Source organism: Hipposideros armiger, unplaced genomic scaffold (assembly GCF_001890085.2).
Source record: "Hipposideros armiger isolate ML-2016 unplaced genomic scaffold, ASM189008v1 scaffold_447, whole genome shotgun sequence".
NCBI lineage: Eukaryota > Metazoa > Chordata > Mammalia > Chiroptera > Hipposideridae > Hipposideros > Hipposideros armiger.
Window position 1 is genome coordinate 590,681 of NW_017731797.1, and position 23,709 is coordinate 614,389.

General features: G+C 56.6%; 1 protein-coding gene across 1 annotated transcript; it reads right to left on the reverse strand.

Moving 5' to 3' along the window:
• Positions 1–4,600: 4,600 nt before the first annotated feature.
• Positions 4,601–13,872, reverse strand: ADAM11 (ADAM metallopeptidase domain 11). Its single transcript, XM_019665687.1, has 21 exons — positions 13,797–13,872; positions 13,340–13,406; positions 13,200–13,263; positions 12,757–12,831; positions 12,609–12,680; positions 12,252–12,418; positions 11,659–11,743; positions 11,471–11,561; positions 11,287–11,338; positions 10,682–10,781; positions 10,528–10,599; positions 10,320–10,412; positions 9,877–9,957; positions 9,280–9,330; positions 9,105–9,168; positions 8,789–8,888; positions 8,474–8,593; positions 8,214–8,382; positions 8,004–8,118; positions 7,824–7,914; positions 4,601–7,261 (listed from the first exon to the last, which is right to left on the reverse strand). The coding sequence occupies exons 2-21, from the start codon at positions 13,351–13,353 to the stop codon at positions 7,213–7,215; spliced, it is 1,725 nt and encodes a 574-aa protein (XP_019521232.1). The 5' UTR covers positions 13,354–13,406; positions 13,797–13,872; the 3' UTR covers positions 4,601–7,212.
• Between the last annotated feature and the right edge of the window lie 9,837 nt (positions 13,873–23,709).

Genomic DNA, 23,709 nt, shown 5'->3' on the forward strand with positions numbered 1-23,709 from the left:
GTGGGGCTAGCTGTTGTCAGGATCCAGATGATGGGATGGAGAAGGAGATGGATTTGGAGTTGGCAACCTCCAGCGTTTGCTCCAAGGGCTGGATGAATGGTGAGGAAATGTGATGGTGGGAGCAGGCAATTCTATAAAGAAACATAGCTGTGAAGATGTGGGGCGGGTGGCCAGGGTGCAGTTTTTGTTTTTAAGGCTGGAAACATTCTGGGTTATGGGAAGGACATGGCAAGGAGAGGCTGGATGATGTCTTCAGAAGGTAGGAGAGGTTGGGGTTCAGTGTAAAGGGGAGGGATTGACCCTTGGGGGAAGTACCCAAGAGCACCAGTAAGAATGCAAGTGGGACAATGGGTGGTGAGCACACAATGTAGTATACAGGTGACATATTATAGAATTGTACACATGAAACTTATGTAATGTTATTAATTAATGTAACCCCAAAAAATGTAATTTAAAAATGCAAATGGGGTGCTGCCCCGGTCTTAAGAGGGTTTCAGACTGAGCAGAGAGGTTATCTGGGTGAGAAGGGATAGGATAGGGTGAGTTTTCTAGGGAGCAAAGGAGGTAGAATTAAATGGTGGGGAGAGGGGAATCACCAGCCAGGTAAATGCAGGTGTGTCTAAGCCATTGCTGTGAGCACCGATTTGAGGTTGGAGACTGCAGTTTGGTAATGACGTCAGTCTAGGCACCCCTGGGAGTCTCTCTCGCCCTAGGATCAGCCCTGCCTCCCACCACCCCGTTCTTGTGCTTAAATCCTCAACCCAGGAATGAGCCTCAGATTAGAGAAGTGGCAGGTGCCTCATGACAAAACAGAGTTTCCTGGGGCAAACTTTATACAGTCTATGCTCTGTGGAGACCCTGGGACATATTCCTGGGGTGGCCTCTGGAATGATGGTGGCACCTTATTTTCAGAGGCAGCCAAGATCAGGCTCAACCTGGAGGGAGTTACTGGGGTCAGGCTGGAGAAAGGCAGACAGTGAGTTATTTTTAAACCCAAGTGGGCACTACAGCTGCCAGGGAGAAGCAGACGGCTCTTGGGGAGAATAAAGATTGGCAGCCGGTCAGACACTTGTCAGGAAGCCTTAGACTGCCAAGTGGGCAAGGGTTCAGGTGGCGGAAGGCCAGGACTGTGCACGAGGGGTCGGACCGGGGGTGGGGGGAACAGCAGTTAACACTTCAGAGCCCAACTGAAGCACTGCCCGAGAAGGCAGTGGGCGCTCCAGGATGGAGCACAGCGGCTGGGGCTGCCCTGGAGGCAGCATGGAGCCAGGGAGTATACTGGACAGTGTCATCCTTGTCCCTTCATGCAGGGGGTGGGTCAGGCTTGGTCTCCATTCGTGGTCAGATGGACCATATGAAGAGCTTTGTGCAAGAGCAAAGGGTAGTCAAGCATTAGGTGTGTTCTGTCAGCATTCTGGGGGCTGAGTGGCACCTTGTCACCTTATAAATAGCTGACCTGGAATGCAGCGTGTGGCTGAGTGGAAGGCTCTTGCCAGCTCTCTGCAGGGAAGATGTTATTATTCATGACTTCATGGGCTCATCGATGTCATGGAGCACGGAGACACTTCTGTTCCAAAGGTTCAGATGATGGTGGGCCCTCCTGAGCACGTCTGCATCATTGCACGGGCTGCCAGTGCACGTTTCAGTTGTCACCAGGGATGGTCTGGAGGTTGTAATCTCTTAGGCCTCTTAAATGACATCGTAGCAGTAGTCTGAGTCATGGCACTAACCTACATGTACTTCTAGACTTTACTTTCAACACCAGAAAGCCTGAAGAGACCCCCATGAGTGCTAGAGCCGAGGTCAGGGGTGTCAAGGGTTTCTGGGTTTGGGGACAAGTCCTCAGGGACCTGTGTGAAATGGTGTGCAGATCTCAAGCCCTTAAATATATCTGTGGTTTCCCCCAAAAGGAGAATCTTCCCCCTTCAACGGCCAAAAGTTGAAGCTCAAGCCGTTACTGACTTGCCCACAAAGTCCTTTTGGCAGGAAGAGGCTTCCTAGCACCAGGGGCTTCCTCTGTTCTCCTGTTGACCTTCTGAAAAAGTTGGTTGAAATCTTACTTTATCTACAGCAAGTTTCTGGGGGACCAGAGACGCTTTCAGGGCAGGGCACATCTATGTCTCTCACTAGGTCAAGTTCTGGTTCCACACTCTTTGGGAACCTCTCTGCCAAAGTCATCCTAGCTCCTAGCTTGCCTTCTAGAAAGGCACACCAATTCCCTCTGCCTTTAAATGAGGTCTTTTCGCTGCAGCTGATCCAAATCTTTTCTGCTGTAGTTTGTGACTTCCCTTTTGTCTTTACCTTATTTCAGTGTCCTGGGTTTAGATAATGGTAATTAATAGCATCAGTTAGTGTCTAGACCAGCGGTTCTCAACCTTCCTAATGCCGCGACCCCTTAATACAGTTCCTCATGTTGTGGTGACCCCCAACCATAAAATTATTTTCGTTGCTACTCTGTAACTGTAATTTTGCTACTGTTATGAATCATAATGTAAATATCTTTTTGTTTTCCGATGGTCTTAGGCGACCCCTGTGAAAGGGTCGTTCGACCCCCAAAGGGGTCGCGACCCACAGACTGAGAACTGCTAGTCTAGACCTACGCTATCCAATATGGTAGCCATCAACTACCTGTGGCTACTGAGCACTTGAAATGTGACTAGTCCAAACTGAGATGTGCTTCAAGTGCAAAATACACTCCTGATTTCAAAGACTTTGTGGGAAAAAAAAAATCCCCCAAACAAAAAAACCAATGTAACATCTCAATGATTATTTTATGTTGATTTGGGATATGGGTGATTTCAAAAAATGTATTACTAATAACGTTACCTGTTTCCTTTTGTAATGGGACTATTAGAAAATTTACAATTACATGTGTATCTTGCATTCGTGGGCCACATTCTGTTCTATTGGACAGCACAGGTCTAGACATGGGCGTGGGCCATAAGGAATGTATTGTCACTTCTTCAACTCAAGTGGACTCTGAGCGCCTGCAAGGGGCAAAGTGGGCTTAATGACCCCAGCTCTCCATCCTGGCTGCCTTTAACTCATGAGGGCACCCAGGGGGCCCACACATCAGCCTGAACAAATGGAACTGCGCTTGGAATTTGTACCCATGATCCATCCAGAAATCCTCACCAGACAAGCTCTGGTTTAGGAAGAAACAGCCTGGAGTAATGACCTTATCAAAGGATTTTCTACCTTTGTAAAAAAAGGTACCTGTGAATTCTTGCAATAAGTGTTCTTTGCAGCAAACCTCAAAGTTCTGGTTTCACACTCTTTGGGAACCTCTCTGCCAGCACTGCCTGTGACATGTTCTGAAGCCAAAGTACTTTTGCAGAGTATCTGAACCAGATCTGATGTTCCATCTGAGCCTACAGAGCCCTCTGCCTGGGCAGATGGGAGGAGCGCTAGCACCAGAGGGCTGTCCTTTGGGCAGGTAACACCTGTGGCTGCAGAGTTCAGCCTAAGGCTGAGACAGGTGTCAAGAGTAACAGGGCACTGACCTTCAAAAGCCACGAGTGCTGAGCCTCACCTGTGCCCTCTGCCATTTGCCTACCAAAAGCCACACTTTTCACTACCTAAGGGTCCGCGGTATGACACATCAGACTGAGTTTGAAGGTCATGAGACTGGGCGCCGATGAGGGGTAAGCATGGGGGTGGAGGAGTTGACAGGCAGGGGCAATGAGGAAAGTTGAAAATAGGGTTTTCCCGCCTAAGCCTAGACTTCAGGTCATGACTGATGGGTGAGAGTGATTCTAGCTGGGCTGCCTCCTCCTTGAGTGGAATGGGAAGAAGCTGACTGTCTGCAGTGGGGGAGACGTTCCAGATGTCCTGGGCGATTGAGATGCCAGAGCCAGGGCACTGCCCAGCAACCTACACTCTGCATGTGAACCAAGGTGGTCCTGCCACCTTGAATGGGAATGGGGCTATGACCCTGGAGCTGCCAGTGGACAGGATTCATTCCGCCCGCTGCTATTTCGTGCTCCCAGTATCTCCTCTTATCCTTTCATTCCTTCATTCCCCGTCCCCAGCTTTCCCACTTATCTCTCCCCTGAACTAGCAGGACTCCCAGAGCCACATACCCCCAGGCCCAAAGCACCAGGGAGGGGGAGATAGGAATCATATCTATCTGGCTCAACATGGGCCTCCAAGCGGGGCGGAGCTCTCAGCCTTGCTCAACTCCTTCCTGCCCCAGACGCATCAGGAGGAAGCCGAGGTGGGAAAAGAACAAATCTCTCTGGGGGGAGGGGGCAGAGCACAGTGCCCCGGGGACCAGATTAGCGGTTTTATCCAACCTGGAATCGCTTGGGAGGTGAGGAGTGGCCTCTCTGGCTTCAACCATAAAACGGAAGCGGGTCTTCTGCCTTTTAGTAAGCCGCTTTCCATCTCACCTCCCCTCTGCTTTGTTGGGAGATCAGAGAAAGCGGAAGGGCCGGGCCCTCCACCCACTCAGCGCCCATTTCCTGGCAATGAATGGAACACTACGCCCAAAGCTCAGTTCTGCCTTCAGTGACCCCATCATCACGTTCTCTCCAGGGCCAAGGACAGGGAAGGGTTCTCCAGTCACAGTGCTGTCACTTACAGAAAGGAGATACACAGGTTGGTGTGAGCCCCCAGACATGATCTTTAATTGATGTTCTTGTCCCTGCCTCCCCACCCCAAGCCCCCAGATGACATATTTACAGGATGCTGTATGGAGCCAGTTCCAGGACCAAGCCAATGCAGCCTCCAGTCATCCCTGGGTGCTGCCAGGGGGAGGGCAGGAGGATGCAGACAGCTGGGGGCCAAGTGGCCTGGTCACAGGAAATCTCGAGTTCTCCACACCCCCACCCTCACGAGCGCACACACAGCCATGTCCATGCGTGCAGAGGTATTCACATTTGTGCAGAGATGTGGATCCAAATGCTTGAGCCAGATGCATCGCCACTTGTGCGTACGTGTACCACCAGAGGGCGCCATAAGGTATTGCAGCAATAGTGCAAAACCCAGCTCTTGTCCTCCTAACCCTGCCCTAGCTTGGGGGGTCTGGTGGAGGACTGGCCAGAGTGGTACTCCACCCATCTCTTCCCTCCCCCTCCCCCCCGCCCCGCTTGGGCAGTGACAGCTGGAGCTCAGCATTGAGGACCTCACTGTAGCCAGGTGGAGCCCTCCAAAAGGATGTCAATGGGTTTCAGTCCCCATTTTGCCCTGAGGGGTAGTGCAGATAAACAGGGAGCCATCTCCTCCATGATTCCTCCTCAAAGATGCCCCAGAAGCAGAGGGACTGAAACAGGCAGCTCAAAGGCCCTGGGGTGTGCAGAAACCCCTGCTGAACCTGGGTGGGGGATCCCTGGGGAGAGGGGCTCCATTCATTTGTGGCTTTCATCCTTAGGTAGCCTGACCCCCATCTTGCCCATGCCAGCTACTCTTCAGCAGTCAAGGAGCCAGGGCTCCTCTGTCCCAAGCAAGGGTCATGAGGACAGGCTATGGGCAGGACTGTGTTTGTGGGAGGACTGAGGAATTCTGCCCAGCCTTAGCCTATCTCTCAGGCTTGACTGCAGTGGGGATCAGAGGACATAATGGGAAAACTGTAAACTCGGCCCTGGGATAGGGGTAACGGGTAAGGTTTGACAGGGCCTTGAAGACTTTTCTAGAAGCTGAGAACTACACATGAGACCTGCCTTGTCCTGCCTCCTCATGCACATCACAGGCAGAGCCCCTAACCCTCCAGGCACTGGGCCACCTCTGGCCTTCCCTACTTTGGAGAGTCCTCCCTGGGAAGCATGGCCCAGCTTGGGACCTCTAGGCCATGCCAGGGGGGCACCTAAACCCTGAGTCAGCCCCAGATTCACCTTTCTTGAAAGGGGGAATGTGCCATTTTGTTTCAGGGACTGTATTTTTAGACCCCCAGATACATGCGTCCTGGCAAGGACAGCAGGATGGTCATTTTAGAACTGAAGACAACCTGGGACGTGTGGTCGCCGCACCCATAACCTAGCCTTGGGCACGGGACAGGCAGCTTTGGTTTGAATCAGCACTCGAACTTCTCTCCAAGCTCAGCAGGGCGAGGAGGAGGAAGCAAGCAAGGATGCAGGCCCCTGCCTGGCTGGGGGACGGCTGTGTTCAGTGAGAGGGTTCCAGGGGTGGTCATCCCGGGGGAGGGCCCGGGGGATGGCCATGCCTCAGTTCCTCTAGTCCCTTCTGCAAATGTCAAAACATCCCCACAACTGCCCTGGCTCCAGCATCCCCAGAGTTACATTCATCAGTTAAGAATAAGTTAAAAAAAAAAAAAGAAAGAAAAAAGCTGTAGATGTCCGCCCCCTCCCCCTAAGTCCCAGAGAGCTTAAAACTCTGGTCCCAGCTGCCTGGTTTTGAGGAGGGGCCATCCCAGGCCATGCCCATCGGGGCATCCCTTTAGGTCTCTCCCTACCACTTGAGCTGTGGCAATCTGTGATGATGGAAGCTACATTCACACAGGGAGAGTTGGTGTGCAAGGCCAAAGCCGCATGAGGTGGGGTGGGGGACCATGAGAAATGCCCCAGGCCTGGTCCACGCTGGTGGTGCAAAGGGCAGGGTCACAGTCCCCCACCCAAACCCCTGTGGGGCCAAGAGTCAAAAGGCTTAGGCCAGAAGACATTGCATGGTGCCTCCCTCTGTGGCTGGGCAGGGGCAGCCTTGTGGTTCAGGGCGGAGATGTGGGCGCCAGGCTCGGAGGGAGGGGGGTGGCACTTAGGCCCCTCCAGACCTGGAACGGAGAGGGGGCATCAGGGGAGGATATGAGACAGGGCCCAGAGGGAGAGCCCCCAAGCCAGGCCCTGAGAGGTCCGTGCTGGGCCCTGGAAGCGGCAAGTCCCAGGCTGGCCAGGGAGGGGATCTGGCAGGAGGTCAGGCAGCGGTGACATGAAAGACGAAACAGATGGGATGCAGAGGTAGGATCCCTTCCCAGGAGATGAGGGCTGTAGGGGGCACAGCTCCAGGGCCTACCTTTGCCAGGGGTGGTCCAGCCACAGGAAGGGCAGGCGCAAATGGACCAAGGCCTAAGGGGACGGATGGGTGGGCAAGAGGCAGTAGCAAGGGCAAGCTGAGGACTTTCTTCCCGGACAGGGTTCCCCCACCCCTGTGGTGACAGCAGTGACAGTGGGGGATGGGGAAATCAGCTCCAAGCTCCCCATCAACAGAATGTGAGGTGGCAAATGAGATGGAGACAGGTACAGCGGGAGGGGTGATGCGGCGTCACACTGCCCCCTGCTGGGTCGGGTCGTACCTTCCTCGGCGGATGTTTCTTCAGGAGCCAAGGAGAGGACAAAGAGAAAAGGGAAAGGAGCCATCTGTGACTGTCCCCTTCTCTCAGGAAAGGGCCTTTGGTCCCCATGAGGCCCCTTGCCCCAGAGATAGGCCAGGGGCCCCGTGGCCTAGATGCTGATGACAGGCCCAGGGAGAGATACCTGGGTTTGAGTTCTGACTCTGCAACTAATTCACTGCGTGATCCTGGGCCTCAGGTCCCTTGTTTGCACACTGAGGGGATTAGACCAGTTCCAGGGCCACACACTCAGAAGCCCACAGAACAGCGTAGGAGGGGTGAGTTCTAGGGAGGGAGGCTGCAGGCCCTGTCTCGGGCAACCCTGCCCAGCTCCTCTCTGGCGGTGCTGGATCACACTGAGGCACAGTGCGGCCCAGTCTTCTCATTTTTCAAGAGAAGCTGGAAATCAGCATTATTAATGTAAAATCTCCTGGATCTCTGGTGTAGCTAATCTCGCAGGGAGGCCCCCTCAGCATCAACATCCTGGAGTTCTGATCATCCCCGAGGACACCAGGGGGGTGTAGGGAGCATGTGTGTCTCTTACTTAAATCCCCAGCCCGTGCCGCCCAGGACGATGGCCGCAACCAGGACAGCCCCGGCGATGGAGCCAATGATGATGTTGGTGCCGCTGGGACCTGGGGAGGAGGGCAGGGCTCAGTTGGCAGGGCTAGGCATGGAGAATGAGAAAGACAGAGCCCCACACCCCGGCCAGCACCAGCCTTACCTTTATATCGCTCCGTCTCCCCAGTGGGCAGAGACGTGGGCAGGGGGTTGTGGATACTGCAGTCTTTGCCTGTCCAGTCTGGCTGACAGATGCACTTCCCGTCATTGCTGCAGACCTAGAGGTGTGTGTGTGTGGGGGGCAGTTGAGGTGAGCAGGGCCCTGGCCCCTCTTGTAAGCCCCTCCCACCGTCCCCGGACTTCAGGCATCTACCCCGTGGTGGGAGCAGACGCGGCGCTCCCCACTGCCTGGGCAGGTGCTGAAGTTGAAGGCAGAGGCTGGCAGGCAGCGATGATCCCGGCACAGCATGTTGGGCCCACAGGCAGTGCCGTCCTCCACATAGCTCAGGTCTGAGCCATCAGCCAGCTGCACGTGGCCACCCCTGGGGAAACGGGACAGCTGGCCTTCGCCCATGCCCCCCACTCCATCACAGCTGCCACCTCCCCTTCCCCAGCCATGGTCCCAGCCAACACCTGCAGTCCAGCTCCTTGCCCTGGTGGTAGAAGGTGACACTGCTGATGTCTCCTCCTAGGTCCCCCAGCCGAGGAGCTCCAGAGATGTTGACGCAGAGTAGGAAGCCACAAAGCACATCCCTGTTGGGGCAGCACAGAAGCAGTGAGCCCAAGTCTGAGTACTTGAATCTGCTCTTTCCCCACACCCTGATTTTCCACATATTCTCCCATCAGCACTCACAGGCACAGCCTAGAAGAACATGCTGCTCCATCTCTGAAAAAAACCCTCCTGGCCCCAGAGCTGGGGAGGCCCAACCAGGAGCCTTGGCAACTCACTGTTTATTACACTGGACCCAGCCTGACCCCTTGCGCCCGCAGTTCCCACGCTCTGTTCCCTCCACGTTCAGCTTCTCATAGCAGAAGCGATCAGCAGCAACTGTAAGGAGATGATGCCACGTGTCACCCCAGAACCCACCCCAGGACCTCAGGTCTGCACCTCTAACACTCTGGCTGACCCCCAGTCCGGCTGGGTCCCTGAGAGCTTGGGGAGCCACATATTTGGTGGAGGACCCGTTTAGCCAGAACCTGCCCCCTCCCAGCCTCTCGATTCTGGGTCCTCCAGAGTCCCCTCTCCCACCCCATGGGGACTCACCATGGCCCCAAAGGGCTTGGCACTGCCGGTCCCGGGTTTTGCAGCGACCTCCATAGCAGCGGCCCTAAGGGACAAACAGGAGACAAGGGGCTGACACACTGACTGGCCCGAGTGGAGACAATAGACTGTACTGAGCCAGAAGCCTTGAGGGGGAAGAGCCCCTATCCCATCGTACCTGTTCATGATCACAGTAGTAACCATCCAGCTTGTGAAGGTTAGGGGGACACTGTGGAGAGAGGAGCTGGACTGAGCAGAGCAGCGCCAGGACTGAGAGCTGAGGCTGGCTCCAAGACAGAATGAAGGGATGCCAAATGCACCCCATGTAGGGTCTCATGTTCAGACCTCTTCCGTGTCAAGGACAGGAGACCTGAACTGGAATTCAGACCCCGCAGGCTGGCACATCCCATAGCCTCTCCTGTCTCCATTTCCTGCGCCTCCTTCACAGGGCTGGGAGAACTAAATGCCCAGCATGTAACAAGAACTTAAGCGATGTTTACTAATATTATCATCCACTCTGATCTCTAGCACACACCAGGCACTGTGCCAAGTGCTGGGGACACCAGCCAGGCTATAAATACAGGTGTACGACTGAAGGAGCAAAGCCAGGAGGCACGAACAACCCCATTCTCACATGAGGAAACTGAGGCTGATCGTTTTCGGGGGCGCCAGCAGCGGAGGGACGTAGAGAACAGTGCTAGCCCAGCTGAGTCCAAACCATAGGGATAGGGATTGCCTCGCCCCTGGCTCCCTAGGGCGGCCGGGCGGGGCGGACCTGGCTCGAGTCCCCGGTGCAGGTCTCTGCGATGTCGCACTCGTTCACGGCCTCTCGACAGGACACACCCCGCGGTTCGTACTGAGGAAGGGATGCGTTTCAGGGCTCAGGCAGGGACCTCGGACCCCATGCCCTCCTGCCTCTTCGGCCCTGCCCCGCCATCGGCTCGGACCCTGGCGGCTCTTTGCGCACTCAGACAACGCTCCCCGGCCAGCTCTCGGTTCCACACCTTCCACCACTTCTCTGCAGTGCCCCGCCCCACTCCTCGTAGCCCCGCCCTTCTCTTCCTCATCGGCGCTTTCATCGCATCAAGCCCTGCCCCTCCAGATTTGCTCTGCCTCCAACGACTCCCCTTCCCTAAACCCCGCCCCTTATCAGATCACAAGCAGTTGGATCTCTCTTGGTCCCGCTTCCTGCCCGCTCCAGCAGCGGGTCGCTCTCACCTTGCAGCGGCGACAGCAGAGCCCATCGCTGCACATGGCATCGTGAGTCAGGGTGCATTTCTTGCAACAGTTCCCGCCCGCGCGGCTGCACTCCTGAGGGACGCGGGAAGAAGGGGAGGGAGGCGGGTGGGCCCCGACCGTCCCCATCCAGACTCTCCCTCGCGCACACCTCCGTGTCCCCTGTCCCCACCTGGCACTGGTCGCTCACCTGCACCGAGCCGCAGTCGCACTCCTCCCCCGCCTCCACAAAGCCATTTCCGCACTCAGGGGGGTCCAGGAGCTGGATGGAGAAGGAGTGTCGGGAGTCTGACCCAAACCCGACCCAAGCTCTGTTCCCAGATTCCACGCCTTGGGTCTGGTACCTTGAGGGGCTTGTTGAAAAGGCAGCTCCCGCCGCCCTCCTGCAGAAACTGGTTGTACTCGTCGATGCTGCAGCGCGAGAACTTGCGGGGCAGGTAGAACCTGGGTAGGGGTGAGGGGACGATGCCGCTGGGTCCCGGCCCGCGCGCTCTCCCCTCCAGTCCACTTTCTCGTCCCTTCTCAAGATTGGGGATGGCTTCACCAGGGACTCGGGCACCCCGTCGAGGAGGCTGAGGATCTATGTGCCCGGAGACTGCACAAGAATCCTCTTGCCTGCCCATCAAGCAGGAGTGAGCTGGGGACGTCGCTCTGGTCCCCTTCCTGCAACCTCAGGACTCCGAGAGTCAGAGGTTGGAGTGCTAAGGAGGGAAGGTGCCTCCAAACGGGGCTTTGGCGGCGCCCAGTGGCGACAGTGTGCACGACAGTCTTGTCAGTTTGGGCGTCCCGCCGGGGAATCCGGGTCACCCTGTGCAGAGTCCCGCAGAAAACCAGGCTTCTTGGAATTCTGAGAGCTGGGCCTCTGGGGGCCACCGGGTCCAGACTGCCAGTGCTTGCTCTGGGACTCTCCTCACCCAAATCCTCCCCCCATTTGTCCCCAAGAACTCACCCAGTATCCTCCATGATGCAGCCTAGCCAGTTGTCCGGACACTTGCAGTCCCCTGAGAGGTGAGCCAGGTGGATATAAGGGAGAGTAGGTGACCACCCCCTCCCACAGACACCCCCTTCTCTTCTGGAGCTGCTGGGTATGAGTCTGGGTTGGTTGTGGGGCCACATGGTGTCTTTACTGATACCTGCTGAGCTCCGGTGTTTATTCCACATCATGCCCAGGTTCTGCCCCAGCGTCTGGGCCAGGGTCACCGCCATGGCCCCCATGTTGTCGTACTTGGGGTGGGGAAGATGGAACACAACGATGTCTACATCCTTCCAAAAGGAACAGCCCCTCTCGACCCCACCCCAGCCATGCCCCGACACTGCTCACCTCGTTCACACCCCCACCCCTGGACAGAGAGCAGATGCCCCCCACATAGGCAGCCCCGCTACTGGTGCTCTGGAAAGTCCTGCCCCTGGAAGGGAAAGGGTTGTCAGGAAAACCTCCTGCTCTACCCATAGTGGCTCCCCTGGGCTGTGAGGGGAGATGGGAGCCTCCCCCACTACAGCCCTTCCTTGGGGAGGTGAGTACTGCCCTTCACATCAGCCTGTGTGACCTCAGGCAAGCGTCTTCCATTCTTTGGGTTCATTTGCCCATAAGTTAAATGACAGGTTCCTATTAGATTATCTCTAATTGCAAGGACCTTGTATCAGATATTTTTTTCCCCTATGAGAAAGGGATGCTGGGGCAGTTTGAAAGGAGAAGAGGGGACAAAGGGGAGGTGATGGGCAGAGGTGGTGGCACAGGTGACTGGGGGGAAAGGAGCATCAGCTTACAATGCAGGGGAGGATGCCCAGCCTCTGGCAAGTGGCTGGGGGCAGGTGCAAGGTAAGCCCAGTCCCAAACCCTGAGAGCACCTGACGCAGAGCAGGTGTTCAATAACCCTGCAGAGGCTGGCAGGATGCATGGGGTGGGGGGCTCACGAGAAGAGGTGGGTGGCATCGCTGGGCTCAGGCAGGCCTTCCCGCCGGTAGACCATGAGCCGGGCCAGGGTCTCTAGAAGGTCATCCTGCACCTTGATCTTGTCCCCATCTGCCCACGTTTCCATGGCAACCAGCACGATTCGGGTATTGAGCTGCTCCTTGTACATCTGGGCCCGAATGGGAGAAGATGGGGAGAAGGCTGGAGGGTGGGAGTAGGTGTGGGGGGATAGGGCTGGAGTCTATACCTCTAGGAAGTGGGGGTCAGTGGCTGATAGTGCCCTCAAGAGCTCACCCCAAGGATGTGTGTGGCTGGGTGGGAGCTTGGGGGGAGAGGGAGAAGAAGGGAGGGCTGCTCACCACATCTGCCAGGTTCACCACAGACTTGGCAAAGTTGCTGGTGAGGACCACCGACTGTCGCATCTGCTCAAACTGGGAGAAGAATGGGTAGGGGGCAAGGCTGCTTCCAGCCTCTCCTCCCAGAGTCGCCCCTCGCCTGGGAACTTACCAGCTGGTGGTCATTGATAACAATCAGCTCCACGTACTTCGTCTCACTGTGCACTGTAGGGTGGCCCCGGCGGACCTGGGGGGTGGGTGAGCACTTGGAATCAGTCCCCTCCATGCCTGGCATTGTGGCCAAGCCGTGGGCAGATTGGGGGGGACGGACTCCAGCCAGGAACACTGCCAGCCCCTCACTGGCGGGTGTCCCATCCCTCCCCAGCCTTGGTACTAGGGTAGGCAGCTCCTGTTAGCCCACCATGGGGACATATGTAGACATCAGCATCAGGGAATAGGGTGGGGTGCTTCCTCCCAGAGATGGTTCCCTGGCCCCCAGCCACATCCGTTAGAGCCTTCCTTCCTTTGCCCCAGCCATGGATGGGGGTGTCCTCCTGCTCTGGACCACAGCCTGAGGTCTCTGCAGCCCGAGGTCTGTGCGGGCCCCGTACCTGCCTTTTCCTTCTCAGCCTCGGCCGATTCAGAGGAGCAGAATGGACAGGGGCAGTGAACAGGCAGCCTGGTTTGGAAAAGGGCAGGTGAGGGAGGGGTACAACCAGCCCCCCCTCCCCACAGTCCCACTTTCCCTCCCTTACCTGGTTCCCTGCATCCGAGAGGGGCTGGGAGGAGAGGGGTCCGATAAATGAGGTGGGGAAGGGGTCCCTGCAACGAGGGGAAGTTAGTTCTTGGGGAGCTTATCAGGTGTGTTCTGAGACCAGCTATGGGAGGAACGGCTCCAGTCCTTCCCCCCACCCCACCCCAGGATGACCCAGAACTGCCCAGAGCTCCCATGTCGGATCTGATCTCCCAGATGCTCAGATTCCGGGGTCAAGATCTGGGGGCGCCCTGAGAGATAGGGGCAAAGGACACTGGAGCCCAATGAGAGGTTACTTGGGGGACAGGGGGGACATTGGAGCTGGGGGCACAAGGGGAGGGAACCAGAGCTGGGGTCACTGAGGAGGGCAGTGAGGCTGAGGTTACCAAGGGAGGAGGAGGAGGCAGTGACAGCCATCAGGATGAGCAGGACTGTCAGAGGGGACCATGAAGGCTCACCTGGGTGGCTTCCCGAGGCCCAGCCACCTCTCGCGGCTCCACGATGTAGGTGAAGTTTCCATCAGAGAAGACCCCACTGCAGAAAAAGAGGTGCTTCCCACAGTCCCCAGGCCTGGGGCTGGAGGCTTTTCCCAGCCGTCCAGCCCCTCCCCATACTCACTGCAGCCCCTGGCAGGTGGAGAGGGCAACAAAGGAGCGGGGGTTCCCTCGGAGCTTCCCCTGGTAGTAGCAGTGGTCTCCAGCCCTCTGGAGGAACAGCAGAATGTGAGCAAACATGCCCCACACAACAGCATGAAGGCAGCATGATGGGTGAGGGCCTCTGAGGTCACCCCATAGGCAGGTGGCTGCAGTCCTGGGTACACCTGGAAATCTGCAGCCTGGCTTTACTCTGATTGTGCTCCTAATTTGCTGTTTTACCCTGGGGAAGTTCCTAGCCCTCTCTGGACCTCCTCCACCTCACTTAGAAAATGAGGACATTGGACTGCATTAGTGGTTCTTAACCATTTGTTGGGTCTGGTGCAGGGATCCCAGGCTCCTTTGAGAAGAATAGCTAGCATTCATATGGCACCTACTATGTGCTACACACTGTTCTAAGCATTTACCATGGATTAGCTCACTTAATCAGATGAAGGCTATGGGCTCACCCCCAACATGCACATGCAATTTCACACAATGTTTGTTCACAGACACCACTACCTCCATGGACACCCCTGGATGGGTGGTCTGTGGCTGAGGAACTGTGAGCAGCACATGTTCTCCTAGCCCAGCTCATGGGTCAGAGGGAACCAGCACCCCCTCCCCTCTGCTTCCTGCAGAATTACTTGTGCCCCAGTTACTGAACAGGCTGGGTGGTGGTGGGGGGGGCTATTTATAGACACTCATTCATCTTTCCTGGGCCGCTGGGCCTCCACAGCTGGGACCCTTGTGTCCCAGGCAGCCAAGAAGTCCGAGGGGCTTGATGCTGAGTAAGAGGGCATTTTCATCACTGCCCCTCCCAGAATGTCTGAGCATGGAGCAGTAAGGGTACTTGAGTGCCTCCATGCCAGGCAGAGAGGCTAGCTGGGGTCAGGCCTCTGGAGAAAGGTGAGGGGAGCTCAGGGCTCCGTGCCATTCCACATGCCACCCCGACTCCGACCCTCAAAGCCTCCAAGGTGGGGAGAGATGGAGGGTCCGGAGGGTCCAGGCCCATCCCAAGTGTAAGGTATGGCCACCTGTCCCTTCATTCCACCTCCCCTGTCCCCTTCCGAAGGCACTCACGGTGCTGTGCTGGGTTCTCCCCTCCCGGCTGAAATGGCGTTCCACATATTGTGAGGAGAGCAGGTGACTGAGACAGAGAGGAAGAAGGAGGGGTCACTGGTGGGGATGAGCCAGGCTTGTCCCCCCTCCTCCCTGGCTCAGACCCGGGTCCCCTGCCCCAGCCTAGTCCACCCTCCAGGCCCTGCCTTGCCCACCCTCCCACCTGTAGCCCTTCCCCCTAGGCTCAAGACCACACTCACTGGTTTAGCTCCAGGTCCAGAGTGAAGTTGGAGTCGAAGGCTGGGATGACGAAACTCACCTGGGCAAGGTGGACAGGCTGGGGGGTGGGGAAAGAGCAGAGGGGAGTCAATCTGGGGAAGCCTGAAGGTGGGAATTGGGGAATCCGGGAAACTCCGGAAACTCCTGGGGAGGGCAGGGCCCAGCCCAGCAGCTGGAGACCATCGATTTGGGAGAAGATGCTTTACATGAACTCATCTTTCTCCAAGACCCTGTTCCTCTCCCAGGGGTGAGGGTCAGGGCACAGTGAGCAGCGAGGGGGGCAGGTGCCAGCCCAGCCTCTCTGGTGCCAGTCTCCGGGAGCAGCAGGAATGGAGAGGGGCAGCTCGGCCCGCCCGATGCCTCAGGCCAGGCCCATCTTGCTGTTGGACTTAAGGGAGGCCCTAAGAAGTAGTATGCGAAAAGGCCAAAAAGGAGATGGGGTGCAGTGTGACTCCAGGAGCCTGCTAAAACAGGTGCCTTCCTTCCTATCCCTGTACCCTGGCCCCAGCCGCAACTTAAAGAGGAGGCCTCGGACTCTGCAGACAGGGGTAGAGTGCGTTGGAATTGATCGTGAAGCCCCTGGAAGCTGCGGCCATGGGCAGATGCCATTCTGTCGGGAAGAAAGAACTTGGCTCCTCTACCCCCAAGTCCATCGCCCTCTGCCTCGCCCAAAGCAGCTCATCTTTAATATTTCAGTCCCATTTAATTTTTAAACAAGGAAGTTTTCCTGATAAATTTTTCAAAGGGGCCTTTGCAGTGGGGCTGGGAGGATCCAGGTTGTCGTGGCAACGTACTAGGCCTGAGCAAGATGGCTGCCCTCCCTGGCCTGGGTGCCCAGCAACTATGGTGGGTCGCAGGGAGGGAAAGCCACCCCAAAAGAAGGGACAGGAGAGTTTGGCTTGAGGAGGTGTTGGCCTTCTCAGCTCCCATGTCCCCATCCCAAGCTTCAGGTCCTAAAAAAGATGAGGGAGCACAGGAGAGGACTAAGAAGGACTGGAGCCTTCTTCCCACCTCCGTCCATTTAAGAAGACTTAAATCCAGGCTCCCAGATGAGGGTCCCACCACTGGGCTGTGCAGATGTGAGGAATTTGTTTGTGCCTTTCTTTTGGGGGGAGCAGGGTGCAGGATGGAAAGGAGCCTCAGTGTCACGAAACCCCACAGCCTGGTGCTAGCCGGCTCCATCAACCACCTAGATTTCTACTCTCTACTGAAAGGTGATGTGCCCAGCACTGCTCTAAATGCTTTACAAGTACTATCATAATTGATCTTCATGATGACCCAGTGGGATAGATGCTACTGTTATCCCCATCTGATAGATGGAGAAACCGAGGCACAGAGAGGACAGCTAACTTGCCTAAGGTCACACAGCTAAGATATGGTAGAGCTGGGATTCAAGCCTAGAGAGTCAGTTTCCAGGGCCTTCTCACCTCAAAGGTGAGATAAGATTTAAAATGGCCCAGTGTCCATGAGAGGCCCTGGGAAAGCGGGTGAGGTGGGGTAGAGGGCCAGAGCCTGGGTAGATAGCCCTCTGAGCCCCAAGGACACTGACTCACCCCATTCCAGGCTGACTGGGGTTCCAAGCTCTGTCCTGAGCCCCTAGAGCATTGACCAGACTCAAAATAAAAATTCAAGGACAAGGAGTCACAGTTTCCCTCTCGCCACATTGGCCTAGACCATCTCTGATCTCTCCCTGTCCCTGAACCTGGACTAGCTCTATACTCCCCCCACCCTTAGCTGGGACCATCCCTGCCATCCATCTCCCTGCCTGGGCTTGGACTAATTTTGCTTTTCCCGCCTGCCTGGGCTTGGACTAATTTTGCTTTTCCCGCCTATCCCCTGCCTGCACTCCCCTGCCCTCAGGTCTGATTTTGCTTGTTCTTTCTACACCCCCCTACTGATAAGCCCCTGTCCCCACCCCCACATTGGCCATGCAAATGAGCAGCCTGATTCCACTCTCTCAGTCTGTGTAGCCTCAGGGATGACCCAGCAACCTCTCTGAGCCTCAGAAGATCCCACTGAAAAGGGTAAGATGAGCCCAGGGGCAAGGCTGTGAGGTTGGCTTGTGTGGTGGGGTCGTCCTGGGCCTGGAGGACTCTAGCGAGTTGGCCCTAGCACTTGCAGAATCTTCCCCACTCAGGAAATCAGCGAGCTAACCCATCTGGCCTCACCCCTCTTTGTGCAGAGAAAGCTGACCCTCGCTCGGGGAAAGCCCGGACTGATAGGAGAGTAGACACCAGGTCCTTTTTGTCCCCCTTTTGTCCTCTTACTTCCTGTACCTACCAAAGGCAGTGGGAGTGAAGGGAGGGAGACCAGATAGCTGGGTGGGTTTGCCTAACCTGGCCTGATTATGTGGGAGCACAGGGAGACACCCCATGTCTGAAGGTTGACAGGCAAACCCCTCAGTCCCCAGGATCTCTGCACCCCAGGCGCCTGAGGAGGGGGCTCCTGTTGGCACCAGAGTCCTAAGACCCTCCACGCCCCAAGCCAAGCTTTAGGCCTGTGTTCTATCAAAGCCAAACTGCTCCTTGCCTGGCCTGCCTCCTACCCCTGACCTGCCCCTGACCTTTCCCATTACCCCCAGCCCCTCCCTTGGGAGCCCCTCCTGTTTTCTGTCACCTGCCCTCCTCTGCACCCAGCTCAGGGCAGCTGGTGACCGACTGGCCAGCCGGGCCTCGACCATGTGCCCCGCTCTCGCCTCTTGCTCCCCAGCCACCCAGCTGTCACGTGCTCCAGCTCATTTGATCTTAACCCGCCCAGGACATCTAGTGCTCACTTTACAAATGCCAGATCAAGGCTCAGGGAAAGACACTTGGAGGTGACTGGCCCAGGGTCACGCTGGGGAGGTACAGGGTCAATTCTCACCCTCTGGCTGGAATTTCTGTCTACCATGGCAGCAGTGGCCATCTGGCTGGGGTGACCGTGCCCTCCCCCAGGCCACCCTGTCACCGGCCTGTCCACTCCCCAGGCACCTGCTTGCACCTTGTGTCAGACCTGACTAGGTACGGTGTACAGAGGGAAGGAGGCAAAGACACTGCTGAAGAATCAGGCTCAGGAAGGGGGAGACTAAAGATCTTTAGAGTTCCCACGCGCCCTAGAAAATGTGAGCGTTCAGACACTGCCCTCTAACAGTTACCCTGAACCCCTTTCCCCAAACCTGCATTTCCTCCTACGACCATCTCCTCACCCTCATCGGCAAAGCCTGAACCCACCAACCCACAGAGGCTTTGGCCCCGTCTACTCCTGGGCTCTCAGGCACGCAGTTCTTCACATCCTGATTCAGCTTTTCACATGGGCAACTGTTAGTCCCCGGAGCATGGCAACACCCGCCTTTTTCCCTGCAAGGGCTCAAAGCTCATGATGAATAGAAAGGCACCAGGAGTCCTGAGGCAGCTGCTTAACCTCTCTGAGCCTCAGTTACTTCATTGGTGAAATGGGGTTGTCATGAGGATTAAACGAAAGCACCTTTTAACGTGTTATTGTCACAAAGATTAGTAACAATAACAATAAATGAAGAAGGAAGTGTAAATGGTCCAGCTTTGAGGGCTTTGAGGAACTGGATAAACTGCATGAGCTGGATGGCTGCAGATAGGGAGGACTCAGAGGCTGGGCCCCATCTGGGAGAAATGCCCTCCCCCCAGCAGCCAGCTCCCCCAGCCCCATATGCCCCAAGATTCAATGAGGCTCCACTTATCAGCAGGGCAGCGGGAGCTCCAGATAGTGAGAACAGTTGGACAAATTTTTGGTAATGGGATCTGACCTAAATTTTTGAGGACGGAGTCACTACCTTACAGGGTCATTAGTCCCTCTGAGAACAGACTCTGGGCAGCTGGGTCCCTCTAGGCAGCCAGCAGGGGTGCTTAAGGAGGTGGAACCCACAGGCCAGAGTCTGGCTGGGGAGGCCTCAAGACTCCTGTCAACTTTGCCCCCGCCCCGAACCCCGCCCAGAGCCTGGCAGGTAACCCCAAAATGCCCTGGTTCCAGTTTCTGACACCAAGCCCTCATGCCAGCACCTGGCCCCGACACTCAGGAGGGAGGGCAGGCCTCACAGAACACCTATCTGGTCTTGCCAGATCCTAGGCAGGACACTGGTACACATGTCATCTCCTCTGATCCTTGCAGCAGCTGGGGCGAAGTCGAGACTACTATTATCCCCATTTTATGGATGGGGAAGGTGGGATTCAGGAGGCATCAGCGGCTGGCCCAGGCCACTCAGTCAGAAGCAGTGGAGCCGGGACCCATTGAGGTTGTCCCATACCAAAGCCACGTGTGCAGCCTTTCGGGTAGAAGTTTAGCTTCCTGAGTGAACTCTCCCTCTGCCCACCTCATGGCAGGGCTCAGTTTACAGCCCTCACTGGAGCAAGCTGAGCCCAGCACAAATTCTAGCCCAGGCTTCCAGCCACCAGCCCCGCTCCCAGGACCCCCTCCTGCCTCCCATCCCTGGACAGCACTGCAACCTTGGCTGCAGAGACCACAGCGTGGCCTTGGCTCTAGTGGGCTTCTAGAGTTCTAGACACAGACCCTGTGGCTCCTTGCCCCTGACTGCCATCTTGCAAGGGATGGGGACTAAGCCTGGCCCAACTGTCCCCCACTCCTATGCAGGAAAAAAACGCAAACACTGTAGCATGCATCCTCAACAGAGGGCTTCCAGGGTGGCATCTCCAGTAAATCCTGGTCCGGGCGGTTCTCACAGGAGCTCAGTCCAATGACTGATGCCCCCTCCCCCAGCTGGCTCTGATGAGGGTCTGTCTCCTGGGCCTGAGACCCGACACCTTCCTGCCCTATTCTCTTACCCACGTCCTGTCCTCTCCTTAGTTCTGAAGGAGTTCTGTTTCCCATGGGCAGGCACACCCCACACGACAGCTTTGTATGGATTAGAAAAAGGGTCCACTCAGAACGCATGCAGCTTCATGAGCCCACTGATTTCATTCAGCCCACTTGCCCTGGCACTCTTGTGCAGTGAACAACCAGCCCAATGGGTACACTGTGGTCCTGCTTGTCCTCCTGCCTCACCCCTCAGCTGCAGGTTCACTGTGACCACAGGTTTCCAGACGCTCCCCCACCTCTGTGAGCTTTGGGTACAGCCTGCTTCCAAACTGGACAGAAGTGAGGTGTTGAGAACAGTGGCAAAGAGGACAAAGGGTCCCCTGTGCCCCCCTTCACTATATCTCTGAGCAAGAGGCAGGGAGTTCACTGGTTAAGAGTGCTGCTCTGAGTATCCATCTTGACTCTGCTACTGAAATGCTGTGTGACCTGGGGTAGTTACTTCACCTCTCTGTGCCTGTTACCCCATCTATGAAGCGGAAATAGTAGCCCCACCTCCTGGAATTGTGATGAAGATGATATACATTAATACACCTAAAGGCAGAACAGTGCCTGCCCCAAGTACGGGCCCAGTGAATTGTAATTTCTCTAGCTTCTAACGCCTTCTGACCATCTTCCCACTTCCTCCTCCCCCCTCACAAAAGCCAGGAGTCCTCACACACAAAGCCCTTTCCTGTCACCACCTCCTGGTCGTGAGTGGGGCTGAGATTAATGTTATCATCATCCTGATTTTAGGATGGGCTCAGGAAGGTGCTGTGACCAGCCCAAAGCCAGGGCAGGTGAGCCCCCAGGCCCACCATCTGGGCCCTACCGGCCAGCATGTGCCCCCAGACTCGCCACATGACCCACAGCAGATGGAGATCTTGCTGCTGACCCATCACCTTGCTCTGCCTCAGGTCCCAAACCAGTGCAATAACTTCAGACAAAGCTTAACAGCACCCGGGTGGGGTACTTCCTGTTAGGATATTTGGACTCAATGCCATACTGTCTTCACCATCAGCCCAGAGGTGCTCCAAGGAGAAGTGCAAGGTAGGAGGTAGAGGGTTGCAAAGTCTCCTTCGGGTCAGGGGACAATATTCTGAACATGTCTTTTTGTCTCCCTTGGCCTTTCACCTTGTACTGGGTGGGGTTGGGGACATGTCCCCTGTGCCAAAATCTAGAGTCCCTGGAAGCAGAATGGTGCTGTGGGAAGTACCTAGCCTTGGAGAAAATTACTCCACTGCTTAAGATCTGATTGACTTTGGGCAAATTACCTAATCTGTCTGAACCGCAGTTTGCGCATCTGCAAAATAGGCAGACAAAAGTTACCTACCTCACAGAGTTGTGAGAATTCCACCTCAGGGGAAACTGAGGTTGAGTAAGTCCCCTGGGGAGGTTGCAGTGAGGTCCCTGGGAAGGCTCAATCCCAGAGAAACCTCCCCACCCCCACTGGAGGTGACCACTGCTTCACAGATCCACAGAACCCTCCACCCCCACCTCCTCAGACACTCCCTTGGGCGTATTCAGACTTGGTCACTCACATACATCAAACATGCACACATGCCACCCACTTACCCAGCAGAATGACCCCCAAAGAGATCCCCCTCTCTGCACACTCAGCCCATCCAGTCTAATGACACCCATCCTGCTCTCTGCACAGTGTCACAGGTACCACCATATCCCAGGGCATACACCCCTTCGGGAAGCACTAGGCTGACGGAGCACCCCCTCTTCCTCCCTACCTGGCCCTAAGCTTTTCCCTCCCTTCTGTCCTCTGACCCCACCTGCAGCATCATCTCATCCTCCTACCTGGACATCCCCTGAAACACTAGCCAGGAGTCCTGGAAGTTAGGCCAGGCCGTCAACTCCCAGACAACATAGCTCTGGGGGGCACAGTTCACAGGTTGGGGGGATACCAGGGAAGGAAGCCAATCTAAGGGCCACACCCCTTCTCTGGCCCTGGGACCATCCCTACTGCCCATCTACCACCTCCCAGGGAGCCTGGGCAGGTGCTGAAGACACCTCCTACATCCCCACCATCGCCCCCACCCTCATCCCACCCAGGCCTGCCGGCTCAGGACCATTAAGCACCCCCTCCCCCCTCTGCACTGCCCTGAGTGATGGTCCATCTATTATGCATGCTGCCTTCCTGCTCCATTCCATTTCCCGAGTGCCCCCCCTGCACCCCCCACAGCCCCCTCCACCCCCCCTAAGGGCTTTTAACCAAGTACATTAGGCAGGGCCAGATGCCAGTCTGACAGATGTCCGCAACGTTAGCCTCCGTTCCCCTCCTTCCTCCTCTGCCCAACCCAACATACCTCCCACCACCCCCAGCTGCCCCAACTTCCCAGCCCTCAGTTGCAGCCTCCTCTGAGTCTCTCCTCTCCATCTCCTACTTCTGCCAGGCCTTCACCATCCCTCCCTCCATCGCCCCCGTTGGCCTGCCTAACTTTCAGCTTCCAGCTCCTGGGGAGCCGAGGCGTGCTGAATGAATATTCCATCTGGGTGATTATTATTCACATGATATTAATTAATTATTAATTGCAATTAATCTCTTTCATTCCTAACCTTCCTCTGGGAAGCAGGAGGGGCCTGGTGGCTGAAAGGGACAGGGGGTGGGGGTGGGTGGCATTTGTGGGTGAGCTTGGGACCTGGGACCTTTTTCCAAGGCCCCACCCTCAGCGAGGACAGGAAGGAGTACAACAAGCGTATCAGTGCGCAGGGGGAAACTGAGGCAGGAGCAAGCACTAAGCTGTTCCCAAAAAGCCCACGAAGGGTGGCTGTGGAGAGAACCCGGGAACCATAATCCCTGACGACTCAGCTGCTGCCTCCTGCCTCTGTTGCCCTACTGAAGCCCCATTTGGAGTAGAACCACTTGCTTTGGGAGGAGAGGGCTGGCGGTTGGCAGAAGGCTGAACAAGGTTGGACTGAGTCCTCCACATTCTAGTCCCCTGAGGGCAGGGGATCCCCATGACCATGGAGGGGCCCTGGAATGGGGCAGGTGGGGGTGCTCCCACTAGTGGTCTCCAGCATCCACTAAGTAGCCCCCCTTGGGCTTTAAGGCCTGCCCCAGCCCCCTGGCCTCCCCATGCAGCCCCCGCTCACCGGGCGACCGGGTGGCTCCTGACGGACCCTGGTGTCCAACTGCTGCTTTCGAACCTCTCCACCGGAGCTCTCCCCCACCAGACGGCTGGGCTCTGTGACCTCAGGGGCTTCCGGGCCCCACAAGTGGGGTGAAACCCTCCAACGCAGAGCTCCAGCAGGACCCCGGGTCCCAAGACCTGGGGAGATAAGGCCATTGCTGCAGGCAGATGCCCACCTTGGGGCAAGAGACTTGGGAATGGGGTGGGCCCCCACTCTGGTGTGGCCCTTGGAACCCTGCGGGGGTCTGGGCGGGAGGATATGCAGCCCTGCAGAGGGAAGAGTCTGATGGGATGGGGAGGGGGTCAGGAGCTCCACTCCTGCACAACCGTCACGACTGCCCCCCCTCCCCCAAACCCGCAGAGACCTGCAGAGTCCGCCGGCCGGCGGCAGGGGGATGGCCGCGGTGGGGCGGGCCAGATGGGGACAGGTGGGTGTCCGCACCCTCCCTCCTCCC

Excerpts from the sequence above, each read along its gene's own strand:
- ADAM11 (XM_019665687.1), bottom strand. Across the intron at positions 10,782-11,286 it reads TGCATCATGGAGGATACTGG|GTTCTACCTGCCCCGCAAGT; the intron begins GTGAGTTCTTGG and ends ACCCCTACCCAG. Across the intron at positions 9,169-9,279 it reads ACTACTGTGATCATGAACAG|GGCCGCTGCTATGGAGGTCG; the intron begins GTACGATGGGAT and ends TTTGTCCCTTAG.